General features: G+C 34.1%; 1 protein-coding gene across 6 annotated transcripts in view; it reads right to left on the bottom strand.

Annotated features, from left to right (window-relative positions):
* Positions 1–545: 545 nt before the first annotated feature.
* KLHL24 (kelch like family member 24) overlaps positions 546–23864 on the bottom strand; it is a 37478-nt gene continuing 14159 nt past the window's right edge. For 5 of the 6 annotated variants that reach the window (XM_005201599.5, XM_005201597.5, XM_059885239.1 and 2 more), the window contains 5 exons: positions 17307–17491; positions 16016–16134; positions 12262–12450; positions 11156–11344; positions 546–5523 (listed from right to left, as the gene is read on the bottom strand). In XM_005201599.5, the coding sequence (XP_005201656.1) occupies positions 5323–5523; positions 11156–11344; positions 12262–12450; positions 16016–16134; positions 17307–17491 (883 nt within the window). In that variant the 3' untranslated portion in view covers positions 546–5322. The remainder of the gene's footprint in view (positions 5524–11155; positions 11345–12261; positions 12451–16015; positions 16135–17306; positions 17492–23864) is intronic. The other variant, NM_001206196.2, reaches the window with a different exon arrangement.

A 23864-nucleotide genomic window follows, 5' to 3' on the forward strand; every position in this document is an offset into this window, starting at 1 on the left:
TTCTCCCAGCAAGAATAGTGGATTGAGTCGCCATGACCTCATTCGGGGAAGACACATTCTAACTTGCCTTTTTATTTTCATGGCACAATTTAAAAATTAAGTATAACAAGTTAAGTGCTGCTTATGCTTCTGTAATGCACCTTCTCAAGATTTTACTTTTGCTAACGTAAAGTCAGACATTGCCTCTTTAGTGAACAATGTACCCTCTCTTCAATACCTGGAATAAAATTTAAGTTCTTTAGCCTTGATACTACTATAGGGGTATTTTTGAGAGCCAAATCAAAAGAATACTACAGTGCAAATGTGATGGATCACTTTCATAATTAAAAGTTTAAAAAATCATTAAAAAAAGCCACCATTTCCTCACACACACCAATGTTTTCAGTTTTTTGTTTGGCCTTCTAGTTACTTTGTGGACTTACCAATAAACACATATGTTAACTTGTAATTTCCCCCATTCCTTTTTCAAACAACCACTTGAATATATTTAAGACACAACAATTAGTTTTTGGTAAATAAAATTTAATACAACTGTAGTCAAGTAATAATGGTTAAAAGACTTTTTTTTTATTAGATACAACTTTTTAAAAATTAAAGAAAAACTATGCACAAAGTATATTTTAGACGAGACATGAAAGTATTAGTGTGCCGCAACTGATGAAAACAAAGAAACAAGGAGCATTTTTTTTTTAACTGTGAAGACTGGAGCATCTGAAAGCAAATGACATCTGGCTGCCACAGGTCTGTACATGTTGTAAAGCACAGTACGCTTTTGTTCAACTCTATAATTGTGTTGTCTTAGATTAGCTCCAGAGACTTTCAACAAGATTTAAATAAAGAAACCATGGAGTGGGTATTGGGGGAGGAAAGATTAAGAACTTTTTCAAAAAAGATAAATGAAAGAGTCTGTAGAGGAAAAAACAAAAAAACAGTACCTAAGAATGGAACAAGAGTAAGTAGATTTACTTTTTTGACACTGGATATAGATATTGATGATGTTTACAAGGATTTTTTCTTAAAATCTTAAAAAGCAGCTTGGCATCAAACAAAAAACCTTCCCAAATATAGTAAAACTCCAAACACCAAACCACTTTCTTAACATTTTCCTTCCTGCCAAGCAACCACATAGTTGATGCTCATTAAACATTTTAAGAGCAATTTATAGGAAATAAGTATGGAACTTATCTAAGGTAAACTTTAGATTAAAAAAAAAGTTGAAACAGAACTAGAGAACTTAAGGCACATAAGCAAATACAGATGCAGTTATTTTGAAAACATTAAAACAAATTCTTTTCTTTGGGACAATATATAAAATAAGTTACAACTACTGCTATTTAAAAAAATTTTTAATGATGATCTTTAGCACTAATTTAATACCTAAGGCAATCACACAAATGTAAAACATCCATAAAAAACATTTTTAAAAAAGTATGAAGTACGTTGACAATGTCTCTGGAATTATCAGTTCACACTTCCGGCTCAAGTGGTTTCTGATACCTAGCATTAGATGTGACAATAAGTATAGCTAGCTAGTCAAACCTGTTGCCTTAAAGGCCAACCAAATTGCCCCATTCTGGTTTCTTGGTATGGTGAATTTATTTATGTAACTAAAAGGAATAATGGGGTGAGGTGATGTAAACCTAGCTTTCAATATAATGCACAGAAATTCTAATAAAGGCCAAATTTATGTTGAGGTTAACTGGTGTCTTGAGCTTAGGAAAATAAAGGCAGTCCACAGGAAGCCTTTAAGAGACATTATTTTATCACTTGGCACCACATAAATAGCAATTTCTTCTCTTTGAAAATACAGTCTGGAGTAGATGATGTCCTTTCCACATATAAATCTCAAGAAACAAAAGGCACAAACAATTCAATCCTCTCTTTTCACGTATGGGTTCTCACAGCCTTTCTTTTTAAAAAATCTATTGCCATATCCAGACAACAGGAAAAATAACACACCTGGTTTGTATACTGACAAAAGTAGTAGAATTGAACCTTTGTCTTTCCTGAGTTTCAAAAAGGGTATGACAGTAGAGATACATAAACAATTCGTATTCACTAAGAGAAAATGTATCAGTCCACAAACATTTTCATCTAAATATAAAAAAGTGAATGTTTAACCACCACCACGTGTGAAGCCCCTTTACCAAACTGAATTTACTCTAGAATTATGAACTGAAAGTTGCTTAGATACGGCACTTTAAACACTCCAATTAGGCAAAAATGACAAGTTAATACCCTGAGTATTTACATCATTTTTTTAAACACCTGGTTTAAATGGAGTAAATACCTATGTTTCAGTCATCTAGGGAAAAAAAAAGTTACTAAAGATCCAATAGGCTACCATTTCATACCTGTGCAGTAAAGTCAGTGGGAAGATTAGAACAGAAGAGGAAGGTCTTTTTGTTGTAAAAATTAGATCACGTTATAGCTCACTCACATATAGGAACCACATGAAAAATGATTAAAGTTCATGAAAAAAAAAAAAAAAGTACATTTCTCTTGATCCACAAAACCTACTTTTGAATTCCTTTCCCACTGAGGTATCAATGGCTATGTTTACCAAACTTGTATCTCCCTCCAATTTGTTTCCTGATCTTGTAAATTGTATGCGTTATATAGACTCTGACTGTATGAGTCATCATAATAATATTCATCATATATTTTCGTATGTACAAGAGCACGCTAGAGATGCCCAATATTAAAAAAAAACAACGTCTGGAATTGAATTTAGTAAGATCAACTAATTTTTACTTTATGTTCCTTTCTCTGATCAGAAACCAGAAACTGCTGAAATTCTTGGTTTTTGTATATATGTGTGTAGATTGAGCATACTATCTATCTACATATATACACATGTATATACATACTAACCTAACCCAAAGGCTTATATGAGCATCACAAACCAAAAGAAAATGTCAGCTATGTGATGACAGTATGAATATAATCTGACACCAATTTTGTTGATAAATCCCTTTTGATATACTAATTATACCCTAAAATTCTTCATTATTTTATCTATGCTAACCTCATTATAAAAAAATCAGTAAAGGAAGTGAAAGGAAATTAAAGTATCTGTTGGGTAACTTTAAAAATTGTTACTTTAATTTCATAGGATTCAAGCTAAGTTCTTGGTGACCTAATTATGTGGTTTTAAATTATGTAGAGAAAAAAATTTAAAAATATTGGCATAAGGTCCATGTTTAAACAAATTCTGGTTTATAGGATTTCATTTCAAATTTACTGTAATAAACACATGAATATTAAAAATAAACATATAACAAAATACAAGTAAATAGTTAATACTTACAAAAGTACTAAAATATAGGTTACACTGAGAAAGGCTTTTCTGTAAGAAAGTGTCTATATTTACGGATGGGCATGACCTTACAAATACACATGAAAATAACAAGTATCATTTGTATAGTCCTCAGCATTTACCAACACTTTTCTCATACATTATCTCACACACCACAAAGAATTTCTGAACTAAATAGGTTCCATAACCTACAAAGGGTATGATGCAGAAGTAGATGCTTACTCTAAAATTAAAACAGGTTTCCCAATTGTATCTACTATTGTCTTTCAACTAAAATGGTAGAAAACTGGCTTATGAATTGCTTTGATAATTATCACAAAAAGGTACAGATAATTTCAAATTATGATTTGAAAAATAAAAATTCCCTAAAATTTGTTAAAAGTTTTTTAGAATTTTCCTCAGAACTCACAATCCAGCTAGGCATTAAAGTTGATACTGTATAGTGTATTTGAAATCTCTGTATCTTCTAAAATGGGAAAAGAAGAGTAAGTTTATCAATGTTAGGTTTTTGATTACTACTTTGGTTTTAACAAAAACCTGGTGACACTATAATCACGTATTTGCATCATTTCTCCTATGGCAAGGAATATATAATTAAGATGTGAGATGACAATAATGCCTGGGAAGCTGAAAGAGAACAGGCTACCTGGAACATCCCTAAAATACTGTAAATTGTATCTGTTTACCCAGGAATAACAACAATCACTTGTGCTGTAGTTCCTGCCATCCCATTTGCCTTAGAAAAAAAAATTTCACTCTCTTCTCTGAAAACTAGCAAGCTTTATAAACTTGAGTTGAAACATCTAGACAAAGGCAATTTGATGTAGAGAAGTGTGAGAATGTTGATCGACATTTCACACAGTGGGTACCAAATGAAGATTTATCTTAGAAAACTGCTACTACTACTGTTAGTTTCTTCAGATAGTCAACTTTAAAAGAAATATGGACCCACTGAGATAGGTGGTCCCTGCTTTATCCTTTAAGGGCAGCTTAACAGTAGAGACTCCCAGGATTTTTAGCTGTTCACAAGAAAACAGGATAACCAGGAAGAGGTCCTCACCCAAAGCACCATTCCAATGAGGTCAAACCCTACTGGGCTAGGGAGAAAATCTGTCCCTGTTTTTCACAAGATAATATTGCAAAGTGGATTTCAGCTCTTCTGCCAGGTTTAAGAAAAGGCACTTCCCTTAGAGGATTTAGAGATGATACATAAATACTTTTGAGAGCCACAGTGGGTCATTTTTCCTTCAAGGGTCTTAGATAACTTTTTCTTAGGAACTAATCTTTAATTTTAATCCCCATTTTAGGGGGACTTGCTTTTGTATCTTCTCCCCAAAATATCTTTAATATAAGAAAGCAATTCCAAGAATGAAGTCACAATAACTTAGTATTTTATGATACTCAGATTGTTGTCATTACTGTTTTATCAATTACAGAAAAAAAACATAATAAAGTTAATCAATTTGGATGTATTTTTTAGTGAAAAAGATTTTTAAAACTGTCTTTCCCTCCTTAGAATGATTCTAAGCATTCTAAGCATTACATGATTTGACCTAAATGAAAACTTGTCATGCAATTTTCTACATATATATACACACACATACACACTTATGTGACAAAATAAGGAATAAACAGTCTTCCAGATAAACATACATAAATGAAGAGACCATTCACAAATTCCTAAATGGTATGCAGGCAAACATTATTTCCTATGCCACATAGGCTTTTTTTTTTTTTTTTAACAAATACTCACAAAGGTACACTCTCACGGCCCAAGCAAAGACCACTATTACCTTCAAAACTATTACCTTTTTTTTCCCCAATTACAGAAAAGGCTTTATTATAGTTTAAAAGATTGGTATTTGGGGGAGAAAGGCACGACAATTATTATTTTTGTTTTTTTGTGCATATGGCATAAAGGAGATAAACCAAGTTCCCACTCTGGAGTTTTTAAAACCTCTCATCTTGGATTGCTGTGGCTTCCTGGGTGAGGTACGCTGGCGTCAGAGCTTGAAGCATTTCTCATTGTATCTGTGAATAGTCACACATCCGTGATAGGACACTGGCCTGGGCATTGCAGCTACCCCTGTGATGATACTTGTGGCAGGATCGTAACAGAGAATAGTGTCTGTAGCTTCTCCATTTTCCCGTCTTCCACCCAGGATATATATTTTACCATTACATACAGACATACCACAGTTTTCCTGTTGAACCAAATTAAAAAAAAAAAATTAACTATTGACCTTAAGGAATTTGGCAGCAAAAGGAAAAGTAAAATTAGACATGCTGGAGAAATATCAATAACCTCAGATATGCAGATGACACCACCCTTATGGCAGAAAGTGAAGAGGAACTAAAAAGCCTCTTGATGAAAGTGAAAGAGGAGAGTGAAAAAGTTGGCTTAAAGCTCAACATTCAGAAAACTAAGATCACGGCATCTGGTCCCATTACTTCATGGGAAATAGATGGGGAAACAGTGGAAACAGTGTCAGACTTTATTTTTCTTGGCTCCAAAATTACTGCAGATGGTGATTGCAGCCATGAAATTAAAAGACGCTTACTCCTTGGAAAGAAAGTTATGACCAACCTAGATAGCATATTCAAAAGCAGAGACATTACTTTGCCAACAAAGGTCCATCTAGTCAAGGCTATGGTTTTTCCAGTGGTCATGTATGGATGTGAGAGTTGGACTGTGAAGAAAGCTGAGCGCCGAAGAATCGATGCTTTTGAACTGTGGTGTTGGAGAAGACTCTTGAGAGTCCCTTGGACTGCAAGGAGATCCAACCAGTCCATTCTAAAGGAGATCAGTCCTGGGTGTTCCTTGGAAGGACTGATGCTAAAGCTGAAACTCCAATACTTTGGCCACCTCATGCGAAGAGTTGACTCATTGGAAAAGACTCTGATGCTGGGAGGGATTGGGGGCAGGAGGAGAAGGGGACGACAGAGGATGAGATGGCTGGATGGCATCATCGACTCGATGGACCTGAGTTTGGGTGAACTCCGAGAGTTGGTGATGCACAGGGAGGCCTGGCGTGCTGTGATTCATGGGGTCTCAAAGAGTCGGACACGACTGAGCGACTGAACTGAACACAGTCAAAAGGAAGAAAAGAAATAAGTTCCCTTTTGCCCAACTCCTGCTCTATGTGTGAATACCAGACACATTTGCATGGGTGAAGGGAGTGTTAAAACAGAGTAAATGTCAGTAATTGGGGTCAAGATATGGGCAGTAAACTGGGGGTTGTGGCTGAGAAAAGGGTTTTAGTTAACTTAATGGTGGTTGAACAAAAATATCCTTAAGAGTTGCTTCTCCTGTTATAGGACCTCATAATTTTATAATGATACAACCATCATAATATTATAGGACAGTCCTTTACTATAAAAAGTGTCTATTACATGATCAAGGGATAGGAACATTATTAGTTATATGGGATTACCCTCAAGTTGAATGAATGAGAGAGTTTTAACCAGATTAAGAAAGCACTGTTACTAGGGTGCCTTGATTGGGGTATAGAAACTCCCCAAATAACATTTTATAGTTAACTTTCTACACAATGATATTCTTAGCTAAATTTACTCTTATCTGTCAATAATATATATTTTGCAAGGATGAGTGATTCTTTAAAAAAAGAAATTACACTAAAACTGTCTATTGCATAAATCTGTTTATGCTGCAGGTCAATTATTCTTCTATTTAAATTTCATATTAATTCAGACAGTTATTGTATATTATTATCCTGCTTCCACATAACCAGCAATGGATAGATTCTACCAGTGAGTACAACAAACATTTTTACTTGATTAGATTTGCTATATATAAATTTCACTCTTGTAGAAAAAATTAAACCTTGGTGGATTTATATAATAGAGGATAGTACTTTTGGGTCTAGAAGAGTAAGTGAGTACTTAAAAATGCCTACATTAGAGTTTATATACACCCAAAATGACTTGGCCCATTATCACTAGTGAATGACAAAATTTTTATGTAGAATACCACCTATGAATTGTATCAATTATGTGCCAAACTATAACACTTTTCAATTAAAGCACAATGAGCTCTTTCTAGAAATTCTGAAAGTTTTAAATACCACAAAAAACAATATCCTTAGTTTTCAAGTACAAGCTGGCTTATACTATTGAACTTTATAGTCATTTGGATGATGATTCTTAAGCTATGTAATTATAGGATATTGTTATTAACATCATTTCTTAAATAGTGCTCAGAATTAATTGAAACAAGCAATCTTCAAAACTGATATTCACTCATATCAGGAAATGACTTGCATAGTAGTTTATTTTACTCTATGTTAGTCTCAAGAGTAATGACAGCTACTAATAAAAATAACTTAATAACACATTAAGTTTTAAATGTTATTTTTCATGACTTAAATGAAACACAATTTTAATATTGTAAAACATACCTCTCTCCTTAATTATTATTTTTTTAAATTATTATTTTTATTATTATTTATTTTTATTTTTAAATAATGCTGATAAAATGCCAACAATAAAGAATTATTTTTTATTATTATTTTTAAATAATGCTGAATCATTAAAATGCCAATAAAGAAAAAGAATCAGATTTTATTTATTATTCTAAACTTTAATGACATTTTAAATACCTAGTCCACTGAAGAAGGCTAAAAAAATACTTTGTCAGTAAAAAAATTTCACAATTAAAAAAATATGTTCCTGATAAAAATTAAAAAGTGAAATATGTTTATAATATCAAGTTGTGGCTTTTAGGAATTATGCAATGTCAAAAGGCATGAAAATATCAAGGTACAGCAGGGAAAAATGCTGGGTCCATTATGACTGCACAAAAAGAGCTCATTTTTCAACTCTTTTTTGGTCATTCGATATTCTAAGAACTTTAAAACTGTTCAAATAGCTTTCTACCATGAAATTGGTAGATTTCATGAAATAGTTGATTCATCATTTTTCATTTGATTAGTATTAAAAGGGTAGGCAAAGACTCACAGATGGTTCAAAACCTGCCTATCAATAATACATACATAGATACATTTAGAGGTACTGGTTTTAAGAATGGCCCAGGGGAGAAAAGATAAAACAAAAATTAAGAGATTTGACATACTAGTCTTTTTTTTTTTTTTTAAACTTTACAATATTGTATTAGTTTTGCCAAATATCAAAATGAATCCGACATACTAGTCTTAAGACTTCAATATAGATTTAATATACTTCTGATCTAAATGTTCCTTGAAATTTCTGAAGTCACTATCAGGCACTGTCTAATTAAGGAAAATGTGCCATATATGTCCTGTTGTTTTTCCTTAATTTTATCTCAATCATTTAGTTAAAGATATATTCTTTAGTATATTATCATATGTGAAATAGATTGCCAGTCTAGGTTCGATGCATGAGACAGGGTGCTCAGGGCTGGTGCACTGGGATGACCCTGAGGGATGGGATGGGGAGGGAGGTGGGAGGGAGGTTCAGGATGGGGAACACATGCACACCCATGGCTGATTCATGTGAATGTATGGCAAAAACCACCACAATATTGTAAAGTAATTAGCCTCCAATTAAAAAACAAAACATGTTTTTGATATGCCCTGTGTTATGCTAGATGCCAGCAATTATCTTCCTAAGCTCTGCTATTGTTTTGTATAGTACAGTCAACTTCTCAGTGAATAGAAGCTCTTAGTGAAAACGCACTATATTTAAAAATATTCACTGTAATAAACCAATTAAAAAAAGCTTTGGTTAAAAAACTTAGAAGTAAGTGTAAACACTTGTCATGCAGCTGGACGTGACCATAACAAGGGTTCTTCTGTGGCAGGGCACATTCTCACCTGTCTCTTGTAGGAGGACAATGAACTAGAGAATTGCAGTTCATTTTATTTAAATGGGATATAAGAAGGACAGAAGACTATGTTCCCTTTTTACCATGAAACTGAAGATCCTATTATGTCCCTTTTATCAACTGAGGCAATGTTACTCTGAATACATTACTAATTGGAGACTATACTTCAATGTCAACAGCTTCAGAAAAATAGTGTTATACCCAAACCCTAGTCATTATCCTTACAGTCTATATTTCTTATATTTTATATAAAATTGTCTTAACATTAGGACCCTCTGTTACTTCATTCTCTATTTGTTTACTTACTCAATAAATATTTACTAATAGAGGTTAGGTATAGTGACAGATCAGAAAGAAAAGGCATTATTTCGGAACAGGGCAATCTCAGATTGTTATAACTATGCAGTGGTCCTTGAAAGACAAGTAGATAAGGTAGAAAAGGCATTAAAGGCTAAGTGGATAGAATGAACAAAGGCAAGAACACATACCATCTGGATAGCAAACGCAAGCAACAGATCCTAGTGGTAAAATGGGTTAGAAAAGCAAGACATTAGAAGCTTGAAAAGGGTTTCTCCCCCACTCTCCCTTCTCTGGAGAGGGGAGAAGGGCTAGAAATTGATTTATAATTGATCATGTATACATGATAAAGCCTCCATAAAAATCCCAAAAAATAGGACATGGAGAGCTTCTAGGTTGGTAAACACATCCATGTGCTAGGAGGATGGAGCACCACAAATCCATGAGGACAGAAAGTTCTGTGCTTGGGATCCTTCCAGACCTGACTATGGGTACCTCTCTATCTGGCTGCCCATCTCTGTCCTTTGTAATAACCTGTAAACATAAGTAAGTGTTCTTCCTGAGAAAATTACTGAATTCATGGGGGGGACTGTGAAAACCTTGATTTATAGTTGACTGCTCAGAAGTACTGGTGACAACCTGAGACTTGTGACTGGCATCTGAAGCAGTGGCAGTCTTGTGGGATTGAGTCCTTAAAATCTGAAGCTAACTTCAGGTTGTGTCAGATCTGAATTGAACTGTAAGACACCAGTTGGAGATGGAGAGTTGATTGGTACGGGAATAAACTCACATATCTGGTGTCAGAAGTGTTGTGAATAAGGGAGAAACAGAGTTTTTCTACCCACTAGGTTGTTTGGGAACAGAAAAAGTAAGCTTAGGGAAGAAGGTGAATTCTGTTTTAAGTTTGAAGCCTTAGAACATATTAAATAGGCAGTTGGAAATTTGAGTCTGGAGCAGAGGAGAGAGGCTTTCATGGAGAATAAGATTTGAAGTCATCAGTACTGAGCAGGAATAGAGTATAAACTGGGAAAAGGGCAGGGAAAAGAGGCTCAGGCAATACCCATATTTAAGGGTTGGGTAGAAAAAAACCAAGAGAACATGAATAAGACTCAGAAAATTATTAGTAATGACCTTTGTGGGTACAACACCTCAAAAGTGGTATGGGTCGAGCCAGATTTCCAGCGTCAGGGCCATCAAACATTTTGATGGTGGAAGGAAGGAGGGTAGAATTATGAATTAAAAGGCCAAGGGAACGCCTTTTTGGGGTGGGGTAGAAGCAGAGTAAAGAGTACAAATGCAGTGTGAATGAAAGAGAACCAAGTGCAGCCATTTTCTTTATAACAAAACAATATGTTACCTAATTTCTTACTGCAGAAGCACAGAAACCAGTTTGGGAGCATTTCTTCTCTTTTGAAATGTACAACAGAGAGGGATAAGAACTGGAGCAGGAGTCTGAAAAAGGTCAAGGGGGAAAAAAACCAAACATACCAAGTACAGTACCTACTTTACCACGGGACAGTAAAAAGTTATTTCAATAATCCATTCCTTGGAAGAAGTTCAAAACAAGTACACCATATGCTGTATGTGGAACTTTGAAAGAACTGTGAAATAATCCAAGTGTACATGAAATAGTGTCCAGTACTGTATATTCATATTGGTACTATACTTGGTCTCTCCTACACTGATTTTTCTTTTGGTCTGTTTTATGTTATTACCTGTCGGCTGAATGTATTCTGTACATGCATCCAGTAATCTTCAACTGGATCATAACAGTATATTGCCTTGGTCAGTCCACCAGCAACATATATCAGGTTGTTTAAGGATACGGCTGTTATACACCTCTTGGCAATAGGAATAGCTGCACGAAGTAGCCAAGAATTGGTTTCTGGATCATAGGATTGAACCTAGTAATATATAGAAACATTTAATTAAAATTTCTCAACAAGAATGCAAATTTACTTAATAAAAAGTTTGCCAATATACAAAAATATGATTAAAATAAAATTCCATTAATTCATAGAATTAAGGGAGGCTGGCTTGAGAATGAAATATCTGAATTATCAAGCAGAACAGAGTGACAGACAAGCACAGATTGTTTCTAGGATGAATGGCTACCAGGTTTGCTTTGTTCCCATTAAAATTAATGTCTGGATTTTAAAAAATTCTGTTACATAAGATAAGTATGCCTCAATTTGAATACAATTTCTTTACATATTTAGGGAGTCTTCAAAAGAATACAAGCGAACCTCAATTTACTATACTTTAAATTATCACAAGTTCTGAATTAATGAATTCTAAATATGTAACTTTTGACATTAAAATTTGAGAAAAAATTTATTGACAAAATTTAGTAAACTATTGTTAAATGAATCAGGCATTAGACACTTGTCTCCAGAATAAACAGGGTATTTTCAGAGCTGTCAGTATGGCACATGCTCATTGTCCCAGGAATTTAATGAACTGCAGCACCTTTGAGCCATCCTATGTTTACATTAGAGAGGTTTTCTTCCCTTATCTTTGTTCTAAACAATATTTTCAAAGTACACAGAAAATGACCCATTTGAAAGCAGTATAACTGGTTACTGTCTCACCCTTTGTTAGTTCACTTACTAACTGTATTCTGAACAAATAATTTTTTGATTCTGTAAACCATTTCACTTTAGTAACCTGAAACTCAATGTTTTCCTCCCAATGTATAAAGTACCAGACAATTTTTAAAAGGCCTTTCACACTAGGGAACCAAACTACCTACTTGTTAGGCCATTTGTATTTCTCTTCTTGTGTGTATCAGTGGTTATTTCTGCAAGAAAACATGGCTTACCTTATCAGAACAAGTATTATCATCAGGTCCTCCACCAATCACAAACAATTTGCCCACACAGCTGGTCACGGCAGGAGAACTTACTGCTTCCTTAAGGGGAGCAACTTCAGTCCATCGATTTGAAAAGGAATCATAACATTCTACGCTGCTAAGTCTGTTTTGCCCATCATAGCCTCCAACAACATATACCTACATGTAAAATACATGGAAAAAATCTTAATTATCAAAAGTTTGAATTTTTAACTAGCTGGCTAAAGAATTAAGGGATCTCTTCCCTTTAAAAGTTCCTGGTGACTGTAACTGCAATATACTTAGCTCCGTTTCTGGACCTTTTAAAAAATTATCATCCTCTCACTACCACCAAGGAGATATTTTAGACATTTCTTTTCATAATAGCCCCATTCAATGAAAGTTTTAATACCATAGATACATTGTATATGTGTTTATGTACTATATGTATATCTCTGCTTTATGCACAAAAGGACATGTATAGCTTGAAGTAAGAAGCAATCTTTATCCCACTAGCAGCAATACTACTTGCATTGAGAATTATAGGATTTAGCATAAGTACTCATATTCACGTATGGTGAAAATATTTGAATATTATAAAGCTAGACTAAAGCTCTAAAATAAAATAAAGCTAGAAACTAAAATACTAGGTAAGGATTACTAGACTGTGAGATCTTTGAAGGCAGGGCCTATTTTGTTCTTTAATTTAGTTCCTATAAAGCCTAGAAAAGTACCTGGTACATAATGAACTCTAGACTGTATATTTCAAAGAGCTTTCATATACATTTTCTTTTCACAAATATGAGGAGGTAGGACAAGTGATCAACAGGCCATTTATTAAACCAGCTATATGCAGAATAATCCATTAAGCATCATAAGATATACAAGAAATCTTTAACCTATAGAAGCTCTCCAGTTTAATATCTACAATTCTTTTAATGAACAATCATCATCAACTTCAGAGAAGGCAATGGCACCCCACTCCGGTGCTCTTGCCTGGAAAATCCCATGGACAGAGGACCCTCGTGGGCTGCAGTCCATGGGGTCGCTGAGTTGGACACGACTGAGCGACTTCACTTTCACTTTTCACTTTCATGCACTGGAGAAGGAAATGGCAACCCACTCCAGTGTTCTTGCCTGGAGAATCCCAGGGACGGGGGGAGCCTGGTGGGCTGCCATCTATGGGGTCGCACAGAGTTGGACACAACTGAAGCGACTTAGCAGCAGCAGCAGCAGCAGCATCAACTTTTCTCTGCATCTATATCTAACTATTAAGTTCTACTGAGCCTTCTTTCACAGCATCTCTCGCATCTGTCCCTTCCTTTTGTTTCCCGCTGCCACTATCCTTCCTCAGGGTCCGTATCATTTCATACCTCTCAATCTCCTCCTGGTCTCCACTCTTGTACTCTCTAAACCATAGATTAATCTTCCTAAAATACCTCATCAACTCCTTTTACTAGTCTAACAATGAATGCCAAATGGTCAAGGCCAAACTTTATATTTACACATTGTCATTCAAGTATGTTCACAATCTATCTTTCTGTACTCTTGCAAATTTCCTTAGCAGCCAATGTTACTTCAATTTTGCATTTCTCACATTTAAAATGATCTGTTGGTGGGTCTGTTCTCCCCACACCATATAACCCAGAGAGGTTAGGTAACCTATTCAAGGTCATGCAGCTATGGAAGGGGTACAGAAACTGAGGTATAATATAGTACTTAAAGGCACAACTTTGAAGTCAGGAGAGGTAGAGTCCACATTGGCTCTGCCACTGCACATAAGACCTTGCTTGGGCAGTTTACCTATACTCTCTCAAACTCTGTCTTAATTTCCTCAATCTAAAAATGTATAAAATAATAGTACCTATCACATAATTTTGAGGGTTAAACTTTAACACTACACTACATGCATAAACTAAAAATATATGCTATGAGCCTCAAGATAAAAGGCTCCTAGATTGAGAAAATCTGAGCTTTTGCCCCTGCTTTATCACTTTCTGTGCAACCTTGAGCAAATGACTCCATCTCTCTGGATTCAGTTTCTTCATAAATTGAAAAAGTTACATTAAATATTTTCTAAGATTGCTTCTTGCTCTACGATACTATATTCCAAACCATCCTAGGTTTTCTTAACAGAAAACATTTATGCTTTAAATAACTTTATAGGTTTGAATTCAGCCTTGAATGTAATTTTTGGAATAACTGTTTTCCATGAATTGAGTACTTGCTGTGGAAGGACAGAAGGAATCTTTTTATTTTTTGAATTAGTGCTTCCAAGTTTTGGGTAACTTCAAGTCAAGCATACTAATATTTATCAAGTAAATTTGTGTTCATCAATCCATAAATGATGTTTGGAACATCAATCATTTTCATATGCTTTTCTCTGTTCAGAATAAAGAATTATAATGTTTTTAGTCTGACCTCATCTCTTTCAACCTGCCCCTTTTATGTTGTCATCCTTGATGTATAGCTACCAAAACTCTATTAACAAACCAGTGGTTTTAGAAAATACTGTTAGTATTTTATTTTCATTACACCTACCTTAAGGTCCTCATTATTTCACTAGTTTTGTCAGTGGCAACAGCACACTAGATCAGTACCCTTAGGAATTAACAGTAGCTTTCAAACTGCACTTTGAGAAGCTCTACAGTACAGAGTTTTTAAGACGCTTTTGTGGGGAGATAAGAGGGAAGGAATGAGAACTGATAGGTGACTGAGTGGGAAGGGTTCCTGGCATCATCTCTGTTCCAACTAGAGCAGTTCTGCTTTCTCATTGGTGGCTCTAAAATGCCTCCACGAGAGGGCTTAAGAGGTAGCAATCATTTTAGTAGAGGGTAACAGGGGACGAATAAAAAATGTTATGTGTGATATATTCAGTTTCTTGTGATAACCTATAATGGAATATAATCAGCAAACAAATAAAACCCCTAAACCACGAATCACTGTGCTATATACTTGAAATTAACACAATACTGTAAATCAACCACACTTCAAAAAAAATGCGCAAGCCAACTATGTTGCTTATACTTAGACTGCTCAGCAATCTGAAGTGGCTTTGGAGGAGCTGATAGAGACGGAGGCAGGAAAAGAATCCAAGTGAGCCCTTGTTACACAGCTGTATTTTTATCTGCTTATGTAACAGCTTCTTATATTAATTTAACTCAGAAAAACTGGTTGTAGTTGCCACTAGTCTACCAGTGATTCTCAAAGTTCCTAAGGACAGTGAATGGTCCAGAATCAGATTATATGTTTTTTATATTTATTAGCTGCAGCCAGTAGTAAGTTTGCTTTAAAATAAGCTGGTGAGTTTATCTTAACACTTATTTGCTTTGTCCCTACTTGTATAAATAAGAAAGATAAAATAATATGACTCTAGATAAATATATCTTGGCCTGATTGCCGAAGTCAGTAAAAGGAAAAAGACTGCTTGGATTAGACACTGGCCTGTTTTTGTACTTGATGTACTCCTTTATTTTCGAGCGCTTCTCAGGCATTTAGAAGCCAATGGTGCATGAGAAAAGAAATGTGCTGCACTGCTATGAATTCCAAGTTGGGAGAACAAAATATCCATTCAAAAGTACAGTGTCAAATTGTTTATATCTTCAGTTTATGTACTGAGGTTAGAAATGAAAGGAAATACAAGCTGAGTCCAAAATACCCAGAGGGTGAGTAAAATGAAGGATTCATCTGTGGTATTTATTCTGGAAAGGTACCAGCAATAATAACAAAAAGTGGTTTCTCTTACTTTACCAAGGAGGACAGCCATTTTGTGACGCCATCTGCCTTTATTTAGAGAAGCAACTCTGATCCAAATATTTAACTGTGAGTTATAAATCCAGACATCACGTCCATTGATTCTTCCACCTATAAATGCAAAACATTGCACACACACTAACAAGTATATCACCAAGGGATCTATGCCCAAGGCATAAATAATGAAAATACTGAAATATTCACCCAGTCCAAGAATTTAAGGATTCAGTTCAATAAATAAAACAAAGACCCTTAAAACTTCAAATGGAAATAGATCACAGAGCAGATTTAACCTTGTCCATTGTTATTTTGAGAAATAATCATTACATGCCCCAAATAATAAAATGTAGAATATGAAACTTACTATTCTAATTTTAACGTAGAATAGTAGAATTTTACAATTTTACTATTCTACATTTTATTCTATGGTCAAATGTATAAGACTGTTCATTTAAGAGTCAGAGAACAGAAGCACCTGGACAAAAGAATTATTCTAGAAAGATTTAAAAAAATCAGCCGTTTTGTATACCACTACACAAAATAATGTGTTGTTATATTATTCAATGTGTAATAACAGAGTAACCTGCAAAACTGGTAAAATTGTTTAATTAACAAATTTAAAATTAGAGACACTGTAGTTACACTTTGCATAAATCTGTCACATTACTGTCTGTCTGACTTTAGAGGTAACATATCATGTATTATAATGAAAGTTCAAGTTAAGAATTTTAAGAAAAATCTTATTTCATAAACTTTGGGGAGAATTCCAGAAAACATGGGTGGATGAGAGATGCTTAATTCTGAGCACTCTTCACTTTATATACTTCACTGTGTTCTTAGAGTAAAGAAGTTTTAAAAACTGTACATATTCTATATGCGTTTGCGAGCATTTAAAACATAATACGGCCTACTGTACAGTGCAGGGCATTACAGTCAATAGCCTAGGATAAATTATAATGGAAAAGAATGTGAAAAATAATATATATGTATAACTGAATCACTTTGTTGTTCAGTAGAAATTAGTAACAAGAAATCAATAACATAAATTTTAAAAAATGATATGGTTAAAGACATTTTCTGGTGAATCTTTTTTAAATTATTCTAAATTATCTTGTACCTGTTTTTAAGAGCAATAAGTCAGTTTCAGTTTTATTTGTTGTATAATATGATCTGATTAAAGAGGGCATCTCTACTTTCACTCTTTTCTTTTGAGACACTGTAATGGTTTCAAATGGCCAAGCTGTGATTAAATTAAAAGTAGCTACGTAATAATTCTTTATTACCTGAAACAAGAATGTCATTCCTTAGAGCACAGACTGCATACTCTGATTTGGTAAATTCGGGAAGTTTAGCCAAAGACTTCCACTCTCCTGTTACAGGGTCGTAACACTCAGTGTATGGAAGATTAAATCCTCCAACTCGTTCACAGCCTCCAACGACAACTATCACCTCAGAATAGCCAGTTGACCTAAAATAATTATTATAAGAATGCATAAATAATAACACACACTCGATTGTTTAAATTCCTAAAAGCATACTGTTGTCATAAAAAGTGGAACATTATTATAAAGTTAAATTTATTTTCTGAGTATGTGCCAACCAATAGAAGCTATCAGTTATTTACTTTGAGAACATTTATAAGGAGTTTAATAACATCATCTTTTCACAGGAAACTTCTATGGGTACTTTTTCTATGAGTAGCAGTCCAAAGATTATACCTAATTGAACTGGAACCCTGGTAATATTAAGGATGACTTTCAAATGGAATCTTAACGGCAATTCAGATAAGCATAACCACACAAGATAAGACAATGCACTTTTTAAGTGTAGGAAAATGGTGCTTTTTCATCAGATTGTTAGTTCTAAAAAGACAAATTCACAGTACAATTTAAGTATCCTTTAGAGCAATACATGTATTTGTTCAGATATCATTTTGAAACATAAATTTTTTTAACCGCACTACATGGCTTTCAGAATCTTAGTTCCCTGACCAGGGATAGAATCCACGCCCTCTGCAGTCAAAGTGCAGAGTCCTAACCACTGGACTGCCAAGGATTTCCCTAAATATATTTTTTTTAAACTTAAGTAAACTTAATCCAACTGAAAAGGCTAGGTGGTCTCCAAAGATGTTAACAGAGCTTATAATAAAGAATGCTACAGGAAAAAGGCAAGATGAAAAATTGTACAGAAAGTCTGATCAATACTATGTAATTAATGTGTCTGGAGAGATCACAGCAAAGTGCTAATGATGGTTTTCTCCTGATTGTGTGGCTTCCTCCTTTATATCAACACAAATTTTCAAAACAGTAATGAGCATGGGCTACTTTTAGAGTGGAAAAGATAACTTTTAAGTGCCCTAAGGGAATCCTGAGGTTTACATTAATTACAGGCTTCTTTTACTTTGTAGTTTAAACTTAAGATAGAGACAGGAAAAACTAAAAGCTTAGCCAAGATTTTTCTTTTTGTTCATAAGGCTCATGGAAATAAAAAAGTCTTGTAATTACATTTTATGGCTGCTGCAATGTTAAATCTCACAAACAAAAATTTTAACAATTCCTCTTCTCTTAAATGAAGGAAAAAAGATCAGGTTAAAACACTTATTTGTAGTTTTAGTCACTGTGATGTTTTATAATTTCACTAGGAAAAAACATAATTAAGTAGCATTGGTACATCCCTTTGATAGAGCTGCTAAGATATTCTAGCTATACATACTTGCAGTTATTTCAACTAACAATCATTCACCTAGTCAGTCCATGCCAGGCATACTTTTTCCATTATAAAATCAGAAATAAATATCATAGAAAAGAATTCTGTCCACAGATGCAATAAAAATTACTTTTAAGAACCCAGCAAATAATATAACCCTAATCTAGTATATAGTAAAATATTATCAGAAGGACTCAAATACTATCAATAATATTTACTATTTTCCAAATAACTCCAAAATGAAAATATTAAAAGTAAATAGTAGATAGCACCAGTCACTTAGTAGTATAACTAATGACCAGAAGATATCCTTCTTTCCATATTAGTTTTATTTCCTTAAATCTTACTTAAAATACTTCTAAGACAAACCCATGTGTTAGTCTTCAAAGTCTTACCTATTGATTGAGCAAAACAAAAATTGCTAAATACTGTTACTGGGTTTGAGTCACTCCTAATAGTTTTAATACAAAATTAAGGTAATTTTGATATAATTTTGTTTTATACTTTCTTTGGGTTTCCCAGGTGGCACTAGTGGCAAAGAACCCGCCTACCAATGCAGGAGATGTAAGAGACACGGGTTCAGTCCCAGGGCTGGAAATATCCCCCAGAGGAGGGCATGTCAATCCACTCCAGTATTCTTGTCTGGAGAATCCCATGGACAGAGGAGCCTGGAGGGCTACAGTCCATAGGGTCGCAGAGAGTCCAACACAACTGAAGAGGCTTAGCATGCACGTGTAGCATTTTACTTGTTTTATACTTTCCCCTTTCTTGAATTTGCTTTGTTTTCCAAGACTTCTTAGCCCAATAAACATACATTGTCTGTTGTTTTGCACCTTGGGACAAGAAGAGAAAACAGCACAAAAAGCTAATGGCTAAAACGTTTAGTCTTACTAAATAAAGGATTATTTCAGTGCCTATGTCTATGTATCTGAAAGGATCAGCAAACTAGTAGTTTTGCCTAACTGAAGGTCTCATTTGCAACCAAATGGCTTTTAACTTACTTTGAGACAAGTCTGGTGTTCTCATTAGAGAGTGTTAACTCAATTTAATAGCTATTTTTATTTCTTGAGCTTGGAAAAATACTTATCTCAGGCAGGAAGATGATTGCCTTAAAGGAAATGAGTTGCTGCAGCTGATAATGGTGAGGAGAATAAAAAAGCAGTCAAGATGATAGTATAGGATGAATAAAATTCTAGATACCCATGCAATCTATTTTTAGAGACTATGTTACTTTATTAATCTTTTAAAGTGAAAATTCTCATTTTCTGCTGTAACAAACTAACAAATATTCGCAGCTTAAGTATTAAGCAGTATTAAGTCTTGAGTATTGAAATTTGAAACAAGTCTCACCACTTGTTCCTAGGAAAGTGCGATAAGAAAATTATTTTTTTCCTACAATGGTAAATACTTTTTTAAAAGTCATCATACTCTTTTATCATAAACTTGAGAAAAGGTTAAATTAAAAGATCATATTCTTTGATTTATGTGAAAGGAAAAGAATTATAAATCCACAAAATATTCTAAACCATATGAACAAAATGTATAGTAATTGCCAGGTTCAGTTAAGAACCTCAGAAAGACTTGCTGGCCAAAATAACAGACCTTCTTACTGTCAATGCAAACATGCCAGGGACAGATGAACTGCCAAATTAATTTTCATCAACAAAAAGGGGTCTAAGGGTGATCCTTGGTAATAAGAAAAATGACTGAACACATTGAGAAAACACAAAAAGAAATGTTTCCATATAGTGGGAAGCTGGAAGGAAGAAGGGAGAGATATTAGTGACACAGTCTATTTCAAGACTCAAAAATACCTGAATACCGAGTCACTGCACCAAAACAATGAATTCAAATGGAGATATGAAACTTTAAAAGCCCTAAAGAGACCAAATGACTCTTTAGTGTGTAGAATACGACAGTACTAAACTCAATGTATTAACTATATATCAAAAGAGGGGACTGATCAGCCCTATATACAATAAATAAATGAATGAGCAAATGAATGAAAGAGTAAGTAATCACAGAGGCAAACATTTTCTGTGTCCATTCAAGTAACTCGTCTAAAGGAAAGGAGAAGCTTAACTAAGCTAACTTGAACATTACTGGTTCTTTGGTAAGAATATTTTATGCTGGGTGAGACTTCCTCAAACTATACTAGCTGGGAAGAGTCTGGCTCTAAAGGTCTACTAGCTTCCAAACAATCTTTGAAAACGTTGGCTTCCCAACTGGTAAGTAGCCCATAGTAAGAGAATATGCTGGCTACATTGACTTAAAATATTTTTTGACAGTTCCATTTGAACCATTCCATTTTTTGGAACAGTTGACAGTTCCATTTCTTATTGCAAATAAATATATATAAACTAAAAGATAAATTAATCAGTCCCTCATAATTAACGTTAAGTCTGTTCCCTGATAGTCTGATCTTACTGTATCCAAAAAACAAAAGTTCCTGAGCCTAGAGGAATCACTGGGTATGGTTTATCAATATAAATGTATATAAATGACCCCGTAAAGAGACTTATGACAGCCATAAACCATACGGCTTTCTAAACTTAATAAGGACAGTTTCAACTTGTGTGGTAAGGCTTTCTACCTGAAACTGGAATAGGGAAAATGGGTTCTATAAGGAAATAGTTGTACCAATTGAAAGATTCAAATATTTACTCTTTAAAAGAAGCAATTATTTAAGAATTTATTATCAGGAACTAATTACAGGTATGCTCATATAGTCACAAAGATATTTATCTCATTTACTGGTAAAAAATCAGGAAGAGTTTAAATGTGGGTGGGATGGTTATGGTACTGTAGATTTCATGTCATGAAAATATTAAATAAATGATAACAGCAGACTATGATATGAAATAGATTACAACTTTGTAAAAGAAATAATAAATTCTTAGAGAATAAAAGGGAAGAATAAAGCCGAATGCTACAGTGTTACCTCCTAGGCAGAAACATGGATATTATTTTTTGTTGTCTCCAATGAACACAAATTATTCCATCCCTTCCTCTTGCCTCAAGTTAAGAAAGAACAAAGGAGAAAATCCACACCTTACTATTAATAGCCACTATCAGCTTGTCTGCTCTTACATATGGGACAAGAATTTCAGCTATCAATTTCCTGCTACATGATCCTACTCCAAGGCCACAGGTAACTCTCCAGAGAAGGCTGTCTGGATCAGAGATTATCTTTCCACATGAGAGGGAGACATTCAGTGTCTCTGGACTGACCTTGTAATATAGAAATCAAATCCCATGAATGGTGGGGTCGCACACAGTCGGACACAACTGAAGCGACTTAGCAGCAGCAGTGAGAGAAAGGCAGAGGTAAGAGGCAGAGATAGGGCATGGCTAGATTTCTGATGCATTTTCAGTAGCCTGTTCCAGTCTTCTTGTAAGTCCTGTTGAACATCTGCCCTTAGGTTCTACAAGATAATGCCTTCTTATACTCTTTTAAAACATCTATCTCCCTTCTATGCTAACGCTGGTTTCAATCACTTCCAATCAGAATTCTGATACACTAGAGTCCAATGAAGTGGAGAAAAAAACAAACCTATAAATGGTTTTCAAACTTGGAAAACCTCAAACTTTCACATGAAAGAAATGCAAATCAAGATTATGGGACACATGCTCATTATCAGAGTAACGCAAATCAAAACTACAATGAGATATCACCTCACACTGGCAGAATGGCTATCCTCTAAACATTTACAAACAAGAAATGCTGGAGAGGGTCTGGAGAGAAGGGAACCCTCCGACACTGTTGGCGGAAATGTAAACTGGTACAGTATAGAGGTTCCTTAAAAAATTAAAAATAGAGCTACTATATGACCCTGCAATCCCACTCCTGGGCATATATCCAGAGAAAAACATGATCTGAAAGAATACATCCAACCCAATGTTCATTATATAGTAACTAATTATTAGACGAGAGTAGTAGGAAGTATTATAAGAAATAACAATTAACAATTAACAACACTGTTTATCGACTATACCCCAATACAAAATATAGTTTAAAGTTTGAGCAAAAAAAATTATGGGGTACAAATTTTCACTTTCCCAGAGTAGCAAAAATTTATAAAAACTATTACAATACTGTGTAAGGAAAGGAGTGAAGAAATAGGGATTTTCATATTTTTGGAAAAGTATAAATTGGAAGTCAATTTTTACAATATCTTGGCAAAGTTTTAAAAATGCACCTATTTTATGACTTAGTGATTTCACTTCTAGTAATTTATGCTGTAATTTATCAGACATATGTATAAGAGTATTCACTGAGCACTGTTTGCAATGAAAAAAAATCTAGAAACAACTTAAATGTACATCATTAAGAGAGGGATTAAATAATTTATAGTATCCATAAGTGTGATACTATACAACTCTTAAAAAAGAGTGAATTTGAAATTTTCCATAATGAAGAGCTAAAAAAAAAAAAAAAAAGGAATAAAGACGTATATGTGCTGATATAGAAGAAACTCCAAGATATTTTTAGGAGGTAAAAATAAGATATACTACCATCTATATAAAGAATAGTAGGGACACATGTACACACAGAGACAGACACACACACACACTTCTGTATACAAAGAATATTTTTAAAAAGAGTGAAAAAAACTGGTAATCCTTTAGGGATGAAAGGGTTATATATATATACTGATATATCAAGGGTCAGGTAGAGGGAGACTCTGACATTACACAGTACTGTAATATAAAAATGCATTCAAAATAACAATGAACTAACATGTATAAAAATGGTAGACCATGAATCCAATATAGCAGATTATCACTTAAGAAAAACAAACAGAAACTCAGAACATTGAATTCTAAAATATTATTTCTTTAAAAAAAACTTAACCTTGGTCTTCTCGTTGATTTATTCAATAAGAACTTGAACCCTGTCCTCATTATGGCAATAGGTTCCTATTTTCATTATATAGTAACTGCTTATTAGACAAGAGTAGTAGGAAATATTAGAAGAAACAAGTACTAAATTAACCAATTCCAAACTCAAAATGATGAACTTATTAGATCATAGCTATCTCTATTGTTTAATGGAGTGTTGCAGATTTTTTCTGTAGATATGAACAATTTATACTTAAACCACTTGATAGCAAGCATTTATGTCTCTCAAACTT

The sequence above is a fragment of the Bos taurus genome, chromosome 1, assembly GCF_002263795.3.
Source record: "Bos taurus isolate L1 Dominette 01449 registration number 42190680 breed Hereford chromosome 1, ARS-UCD2.0, whole genome shotgun sequence".
Lineage (NCBI taxonomy): Eukaryota > Metazoa > Chordata > Mammalia > Artiodactyla > Bovidae > Bos > Bos taurus.